We start from the raw sequence: 9,668 nt of genomic DNA, 5'->3' as shown, positions 1-9,668 counted from the left end.
TTTGACATGATCATTTTTTGGTCATTTTGAATGAGATATGATGATTAGAGTTCTTTGAAATTCACATGATCATCTATTTTTCATGTTCACGAAGCGATTGGAGGATCACCTCACCCGTGCTCCACACGGTGAGGCCATACATATCCATGCCATGCACTGTGAGGCCGAGCCTGCCCCTCTCGGCGGCTCCATGGCATTCAAGTCATCGATGGCGGCATCCCCTCCTTCACAGAAGCTTGTGATGCCTCCCGTGTTTTCTAATACCTTCATAGCAATCTCTTATGCCCATCACTCATTTTGCAAAGCTGTTATCTTGCTAGATTTCAAGGAAGTCCTTATTTGCTAAGGCTTTAACCGAGAACATTCCATTCTTACAAAGTATTTAAGGTGACATTAGTGGACCATATCCAACCGAATGCGGACATTTTTCGGTATTTTTATGGTATAGGTTAAGAGCATCGACGCGTTGGTCACACGTCACTTTGCTTTTCACAAGGAACGTTGCATTTGCTAAGTTTTTAGCTATGATCATCATACTAAGGGATCACCACCCTTCCCATCCTCTCAAATCTATTTGATTGGATACCGTTGGAGACTTCACCTCCACGACTTTGATGATTTCGTTTTGCATATCTAATGGGATTGTCGTTGAACATATTATTCCTCATGTTCATTCATTGCATGATCCAGCAGAGCTCGGATTTGGTTATGGGTACTTACATGCCGATTTTTGCATGGGAATATGCAATGATGTTGCATGCAGCGACACTTATTCGTTTTAGACCCACAACTTGCCAAGCGTTTAGTGTGTACCAAATGGTTACTGGATACGATCCCAACGTTCTTTTCATTAAACGCCTATTTGGTTAAAGTTGTTTATGTGCCTCTATTGTAGTTATCTTAATGAGTCTATTTGAAACGATTAAGTATTCTGGTTAGTTATGATTTATGAATCACCAACACTTGTCCGCTATTTCTAATCTACAACCGTGAATCTCTATCTTGTGATTTTAGCATACGGTCACTTTGTTAAGACATACTTCCCGTTGTTAGGGGGAGATATGGAATGCTCCCATTCCGGTTTTAACGCTAGGAATTGACGTGGTGTGGTACTATGTCTCATTAAGATCCCGCACTACTCAAAGTGAGCAAATGTGCAACGCATTATCTACCTCCAAAAAGTCAAAGATTTGATACTCAATGACTTTACCGATATTACGAAAGTGACGAGATCACACATAAATTCTGTGATGTGCCGGTAAGGTTGGAACTCTCAGAATATGGGAGAATTTCATATGACCTGGTCCTAGCACCGTTGACATCATCCCTGACAGTGGAAAGGAAGCCGGCGATGACACCATCGTACGTTGTGGTGTTGTCAGCGCCCGTGGTATTGCACCACAAAACAAGGGTGGCAAACGCAAAGATGGACTAGTAAGGGTCATAGCTTCGGTTTTGGCTCCTACCTAGATGAGGGGGAGACCATTATTCTCTGGAATCCAAACCAGAAAGAAGCGAGGTGCGTAGGCACAAGTATTTCGCCCATCATCAAGAGATATTCTCTAAACATGTGTATCAACTAAGTTTCTATGGGACGCTACAGACTCCTTTTGTTAATATTAGAGAAGAATAGAAATCTCACGAATTGATTTTACAGCGCGCGCATGTGTTTAATAGATTGATCTCTCATGATTGATCATGTATTCACTTATGCTCTTATTTCGTTGTAAAGCATCAACGATGAGCAACTTGACCGAAGTTGAAAGAATCAATACAGGCTGAACTAGACTTGTTATGTTAGTCGTTGTTCGTAAGTGTAATGAGAATGATGAAGTCATGCGATATTTGCAAGACTTATGGCGCAAAGATTGTCTCATTAACCTAGTATTGAATACGATGAGTTATATTCTCTCGTTATGGATATAATTGTTTTCCGCTACTTCATCAGTAGTAGTGTCCATGAAAACTGATTTGCAGCATATGATAGTGGTCATAGAATATCTGTAAAGGGATCTTGACGCAGATATGAGAGTGCCCGAGGGACTTTAAATGCCTCTAGACCACGGAGAGCTTATGTAATCAGATTGCGACGTTCGAGAGAACGTAGTACAATTGGTTGCAAGAACTCATACCCATATGTGTTCATATGAAAGCTAATTATTGATTCTCTATTCCGTCTAAGTAAAGATGATGAAGAGATTCAATGAGCTATAGATTCATATATGTAAGTGTTGTTGGGACACTATTGCTTTCATTATGACGTGATTAACTATGCGCATATGCATCGTCATTGGACTTGCATTGCTCCTTTGACATGGGTTTAGTTCTACACTTAGTGAACCAACACAAATCCTATCCACACCAACACCGCCAGCAGCTCCAGCAACATCAACGTACGTCTTGGTGTAGCAGTCGACACTGGTAGCGTAAAGGATACGTACGGTTCCGCTTCGGACCAAAATCAGTCCTTCATTGGTTCATTCCTCCATTCCTTTGTGAAAGACACATTGAATGTGACAAATTAGAATCTGTCTAGTTTCGTAGGTCAACTTCAACGAGACCTACAAGACATCTCAATCAATGAAATATGGTGAAATTGGTACCGTTGGAAAGGTCTATGTGTCTACTTTTCGGGGACACCAACCATTTGTTTATAGCTATCATATTGAGTGAGTTATGGGCCGTTTTAGCAAAATAGGACAGTCATGTCCGGAAATTTGCAAGTCAGTCAACTTCTACAGAGCACTTTGAATTGCTCCAATCGAATTAAGTTGTGAAATTTATGTCACTGGAAAGCCACGGGTGTCTACTTTTCAGAACATTTTACGGTTCGCTAATCCTATTTTGACGAAGAAGTTATGGCAATTTAAGTGAGTGAAGGTCATTCTATCCGAGAATCTGATTGTCATTACAAACTCTTGTTTTGAGTTGTTATGCAATCTTGTTTCCTAATATCTAAGTTTGGCTAAGTATAGCATGTATGATCTAAGGATGTGTGGCTTGATTAATGATTAATCATTAGCCCAAGATTACGTTTGAGAAGCATGTAATGAACGTTGTATACGTTGTTTTTTGTACTCTATGATTATGGCACTAATCAGGGGAGTTGTTTCGTAGACTTTAGGAGGAGTCTACCTCATATGATGCTATCAAATGGAGGCAATGCATTGTGCTCTTTTTCCCTTCGATCAAGCTTTTGTTTTTACCCAAGAGGTTTTTATTTTGCTTGACAAGGTTTTTATCTAGGCAACGATGTGTGCACCATGCAACCTAGGCATGCGACACAAGGGGGAGTGTTCCGGGAGAATTATTATTCTACCCTTGGTGTGTGTCTTAGCCTTATTAGGTTTCCTGTTAGAGATAAATTCGCATCTCTGTAATAGATTAGGATTCCGAATCCTACGGGATTCAGGTGATGTAATGCCTATATATATAGGCCCCAACATCATTCAATAATATACAATTTTTCATCCTGAAACAGTTATAAGCTATAAATCCTATAATTATATCAGGACATAATGAAAATGAATACAGCGCCTAGAATAGCATGAGTGGTTTAGAGAAGAAAGATCATGTATCTAACAACTTGTTTAGTATAAATGAAAATGAATCCAAGGCCTAGAATAGCATGAGTGGTTCAGAAAGGTCATGTGTGTATCCCATAACTTGTTTAGTATGAATGACAATGAAAGCAAATTGGAATAGCATGAGTAGCTTATGACAATTGTTCTCTGTTGACATTACTCGATACTGACTTTAACCATGGAAAAACAATTTGCAAGAAGTTATGTTTGCCGGACCATTTGTGTTGTTCAATAACCTAAAAACTTAATTGGTTCTTTTATATCTAATAAGTCCATGGTCCTCATATTCCACAACTAGCCAGAACCATGACTTTAACCTGATGATCAGGAAGGACGACGACAATACAAACTTTATTAAGAACAAATGCTGTGATCAAAGTTCAATTCTATAAATCTTGAGAATGACAAAATCTTGAAGAAGGTTCAAACAGTCGGCCAAAATCTCCTTCAATCACTAGCCCAGGAAATGCCATGTTGAGTCAGACAAGAGTCAACAGTTATATGCTTGTATCTGATATTCTGCATTTCTCTTCATCATATAAGTAACATACTGAACAGTGAACAATAATGTAAAAGGAAACACTAGCAACTAGAACAAGTAAACACCATCAAGCTATATAAATCTTCTGTATCACCAAACTAAGAAACAATATAAGCTCGTTCCTACAATCTAAAGAGTCATAAGATCATAGGACGTACGATGAAGGGGTGGGTACATTTGATAACATGGCTTGAAGCCATTAACTGCATAATACATTTGTAATCATATAGCAATGCTACACTGTAAGGGTTTTTGTATACATTCACTTTCATATAACTAACCGAGAGGGTAAAGAATCACCCGAAACAATATTGGGGTACAAATAATGGAAGGGGAAAAAAGATCTCTTATATGATGCCAGAAACTTTGAGGGAAGAGAGCACTACAAAGATTATCCAAAGCAACATAAAGAACACAAAGGTAATCCATGCCCAAATCTTTGGTCCTCCAAGCTCTGCACCCAATGTTAAACGCCTAATTACCAGAACAGCAATGCAGCCTACTGAAGTTGCGAAAAATACAAGCAATGAGAAGCTAAGACCCGCTGCATTCTCAATCCGAAGTGGTTCTTTAAATACAAAATAATTGTATGCAGTGTCGATCAGCCATGGAACACCGATGCCAACATATATATTCACCGAGTTGCTGCAAATTAACATGAACAAATAGGAAAGTTCAGATCCCGAAGTTCCTTCATGATCAGAAAAGAATATGGTATTGAGTAGCAGAACATTTGAATAATTTTGATCTTCAAGTGTATTATTTATGTCGCACTTCCAGACTGGAAATACTTGATGTAACAAAATCATAACTTAAAAATGGAGCTAATGAGTAAACCTGCAAGTGATGTTTGCAATGGCAGAGTCAGCTGTCAACTGACGTTTGGCAGCAATCTTACTTGCAACTAAATCTGGCCACGAAGTTCCACTTGCTAATGCAGTAAATGCGATTACGTAAGGATTTATTCCTGAAATAGCATGAGAAGTATTTAGTCTTCTGAGTGATTCATGAACAAATAATTATCAAGTAATTTATCCGCAATTTATGGGCTTATGGCACAAAACACTACCTGTTACACAGCTTATGAGATCAGTCAGTTGCGTTACAATGTAAGCTATTGCGCTGATGAAAATTAAGGAACAAATGAAGGCAACCCAGCCATGAGCAATATTATAAGGAGGAACAAATGCAAATAATAGTCTCCAGGGAGCAAGAAGTAACTGCCAAAAAATTCTTGCCACTCGCAAATAGATGTTGTTCATTTTTCTTGACTCTGTGCTTTCGAGCTGTTCAGAGAAAAGAATCACCGCAAACATGAATCACCAACCTTGATAACAAACAGTTAAAAGTGTGAATTGTATTATACAATACAATACCTGGACTGCATCTACAAATTGTTGCTTCCAAAGTGTGAAAACTGGATGATCTTCTGAAACCATTGTCTCTTGACAATTTTTATTAGAGGATTCAGGATTTTCGTCAATCCCAGAGACTTGTTGATACACTAGACCTGCAAAGTGAGGTCTTCATATTGAAATTTTTTGAATTTGAATACTTTTTCCTTTTTTGAACAAAGATATAAAGATGCTAAAATAGTGGAAATCTCATGAAGCAATTCTGAAACAAGACATTCATAATCATAAGAACTTCAGGATAAGTACCTACAGCATTTCCTGTTTCTGAATGTATGGAGAAGATATCAACAACCTCTCTATTTTCATCTTCCCCAACATGAAACATTTCAGAGTACTCATCACAAAGACAACTATCAAGCTTGCATCCGACTGGCTCAGCTGGCACCCAGTCCTCTGGTCTCTCACTTCTTGGCCTTGGGATATACATCAAGAAATAAAGGCAGACTAGTCAGAATATTAAACCTATGTTTCATTGATCCCATCTAAGAAATATAACAAAGACAAGACAATAACATTGTTAAAATTCAAAGAGAAACAGAAACACATACAAAGGAAGAGAAAAGTAGCGCCACTGCTTGTCTTGAGCATAAGCATGTATCAGCAGTAATCCGTATTGTAATACTGTCAATAAGGCCTCCCATATTGTAATCACATTTGGTGTCCAGACCTGAAGCATTAACATTAATTAGTATATTTCAACAGAGCTGTAAATATAGTAAATCACAAGTCCTAACCCAATACTGGATCATTTGGGTTTGTTTAATCATAAAATCCATACAATCAATATCATCCACCAATGGCTCTTAATTGAATGGAATTCTGTTCTTGCAGTCAATCATAATTTGGTTTCATGATGGCCAACAAGAAAATAACGTGAGAGCCTATGATTCACCAGTATATTCTAGGTAAAAAAATTTAAGGCCGAAATGAAAATCTTCATCTTCTACTTCGTCCAAGGAGGAAAAAAAATTCATGGTTAACCAAATATACATAATAATTACCTCTAGAATTATGTATAACCAAATATATGCCCAAAAGGACCAAAAGAGCTCAACCAGCCAGACTCCTATATCAGCAATCTTCTTCAACTCTCCAGCTTTAGGAACTACAACACAAACAGCATGGATGGGGAAAAGGTCGAATGCAGCAGAACCAACTAGTGTTCCAGGACCCAAACCTATAAGTAAGATAGATGATATATAAAAAGTTATGAACAAGCTGAGTTGAAGCTAAATCTATGTGGAAACAGAAGAAACTTGAAAAAGTCATTGCAGTTTTACCATGAGCAGTAATCAAAAGATAGGAGAAAGCAAAGTTCAAGTAATATCTATTATGAGTATTATCAAAATTCCAGTGCATTCAACTGTTGACTTCAATTACAAGGTAGGTCTTGGGCGATCATGCTCCTTGGGAACAATGATAATGCACTAGTCCTTTTACATATGTAATTATATCCATATTTTGGGATATTTGAGTTTTGAATAGAAAGTTCTAATTTATATAGATCTGTAACAACCAGGCTGAGAGTATCACTGACAATTCAACTGGTGGATAACTTGCAATTCTCCTCTAAAATGTTGGTACAAGATTTGACCTGTTTTCCGTTATTCTATCACCTTCTCAAGAACAAAGAAACTCGATACCATATGTTAATGTCCCCCCTACACCCTGTTACAGTACGCATGAAGTTTCTGACATATAACTATTACCATCCTCATGTTTTGTCTGGTATATCTACATGTGTAAAATTTTATGCATGCTAGCCAGATATTACATACTGAAAGTAGAGATAATGTGTGTACAATTTGATGCATTTTAGGCTACTGAAGTAGTAGAGATAATGTGACAGAAAACAAACAGCATGTTGATGCAGCAGAAAAATGGAATGAACAACAAGCAATGAAGCCAAACTGTCGAAATCAAAAACCCTTATGCCAATCAGTGAGTTCTCCGAAAACAAACCTCCAGCATAGAGGCTCCCAATGTTTCGTATAGCATCTATAGTAGCTAATGATATCTGAGGAAAGCTGGTTCCAAAGGCCAGCAGACTAATGTCTGCAATGGTAAAGTTCCACACTTTCTCATGCCTTATAACTTGATCACCAGAGTAAGGATCAATATCAACCACCTTCTTTGTGTGGCTCACAACCGCCTCCATGGATCGAAAAAAACGAGCAGTAATGGCAGATAAACCAAAGAAACAGTAAGCAAGACCTGCAACATACAAGAATGCCCGAACACCTCCACCTAGTGCAGTTTCGCCCTCGAAAATCAAGTAGCTTCCACATGTTTCCAGCCCAATTGTTTTGGGAAGTTCAGGCATTCTTCTTGCTGCTTATTTGATCAAACTACTTACAGCTCAAAATCTCAACAAAAATTGCAGCACCTGATCCACATAAGAAACTTGGTCAAAAGCTCAAAACTTTAGCTCAATATCAATGAGCCCATCACTAAAGATTGAAACTTTAGCTCTGAAAACACAATTCTGCATTCTATATCGACACAATGAATTGGACCCATAATTACCCGAAAGGTGAAAAAGTAAAATCTGCAAAACTTATGTTGAACAACACAACTCGATCTGATTCCAATGAACGAGATAGGGGAGATAAAAGACCAACCTGAAAGTCGCCGGCGAGAACTGCCGGCGGCGAATAGCGGACAATTGGGTTTCAATTCCGAAAGATTGGGATGAGGGAAACGTGCATGGAATGGATTGGAAGGTCTAAATTATAATTCTGGGATTGGTCCGAGAAGACATTGTTTTGTAGTGCTTTTGGGTTCAATTTGGCGGTGGAATGTGATTCATGTGCTTCGTTTTCTAACTTTGAGTGGCTGAACTTAACAACGTCATCAGAACCAGGAGACCACACTCAAATCAATCACGTCCATGTCACAAATTCAATTATTATAGTTGACAAGATTGAGCACAAGCTAGAATCTAAACTTAGATCAATGATCTTATAGTTAACAAGATTTGATATATACCTAAACGACTAGCTCTTTAACAATTAAATTAGAATAGGTTGGCGCAAATGCCCAATAATTTTTACCCTCGTATAGAATGCTGCAACTTTCACCGTCTCAAACGTGTCGTGCTTAAATGATATAAATTCAGCATGAATTGATCTATCTCTGCTTGATACTCCACAATATTTGATTTGATGATTCCCCAAATGATAGATAGAGATATGTGACTAACAACTTAGGCTGTGAAGGCGAAGCTTCTAATCATAAATAGGCCATGGGAGTATTCCTAAATAGGTACTACAGCAAGTTTGGCGCGCTAGAACGGAAATTCCTACTTCAAGTACTAATTCATGCAATCCTTGAAAACAAATACGAACAACAGGTTAAATTTCATGAAGGATTTCAATCATTTCAATAATTTCACACATGCAACTTGGAATCTATCACGAGATTAGCTTCATCGGTTCGGTTTGGTCTTAGCTTGCAGGATCTCCACGATAGGATCATAGGAAATCTTTTCGTCCATGTTAAAATTTTAATATTTCACTCAAAGATAATAATAGTATGCACTGAAGGTACTTATCAGTTATCAGATTATATGGTAGCTTGTTGTCCATCTAATTGCAACAAAAATACCACATTTGATATATGTGCTTTTGGCCTTGAATTTTCTAATTATATTTTCTCAAAAGAATAGTATGCATAACTATTTTAAATATAAGCTGGTAAATTTGTAAAGATCCTAATGAAAGTATGCGCTGATGAACACCTAATTGAAAGTTTTTCTCATGTCTTGCAAGTTGCAACGGTGTTGCACTTTTTTTTTTCTTTATCAAACTGTGTTGCATATGAAATTTATGTCCTTCATATTTAACAAACCATATCTATTCACGTGTATGTTTATGGCTTCTCATCCTCAACCTTGATTTGTAGTTTGTACTATATGAGCTTATCAATGCATTTACAAAAAGAAAAACAATCCAGGTGGCTGTGACCAGCACGATTAGGACATGTCCAATAACTGTACGGTCTGTACCCTTGATTAGGGTAAGCAAGGTCAGCACACATGAGACATGTTTTATCTTTTTGAGTGAAACTGAATTGTATGGTAGATGCATATCTTGATCCAGGAGTAAAAATGAAGGTTTTACTTATAAT

General features: G+C 37.7%; 1 protein-coding gene across 1 annotated transcript; it reads right to left on the bottom strand.

Annotated features, from left to right (window-relative positions):
* Positions 1 to 4,227: 4,227 nt before the first annotated feature.
* LOC126783262 (magnesium/proton exchanger) lies at positions 4,228 to 8,400 on the bottom strand. Its single transcript, XM_050508701.1, has 9 exons — positions 8,162 to 8,400; positions 7,503 to 7,926; positions 6,542 to 6,717; positions 6,089 to 6,207; positions 5,787 to 5,953; positions 5,502 to 5,635; positions 5,195 to 5,411; positions 4,963 to 5,092; positions 4,228 to 4,770 (listed from the first exon to the last, which is right to left on the bottom strand). Exons 2-9 carry the CDS (start codon positions 7,861 to 7,863, stop codon positions 4,473 to 4,475), a joined length of 1,602 nt encoding a protein of 533 aa, XP_050364658.1. The 5' UTR covers positions 7,864 to 7,926; positions 8,162 to 8,400; the 3' UTR covers positions 4,228 to 4,472.
* Between the last annotated feature and the right edge of the window lie 1,268 nt (positions 8,401 to 9,668).

Source organism: Argentina anserina, chromosome 2 (genome assembly GCF_933775445.1).
Source record: "Argentina anserina chromosome 2, drPotAnse1.1, whole genome shotgun sequence".
Lineage (NCBI taxonomy): Eukaryota > Viridiplantae > Streptophyta > Magnoliopsida > Rosales > Rosaceae > Argentina > Argentina anserina.
Note: the sequence above shows the minus strand (reverse complement) of the source record. Positions and strands in the feature narration are given on the sequence as shown.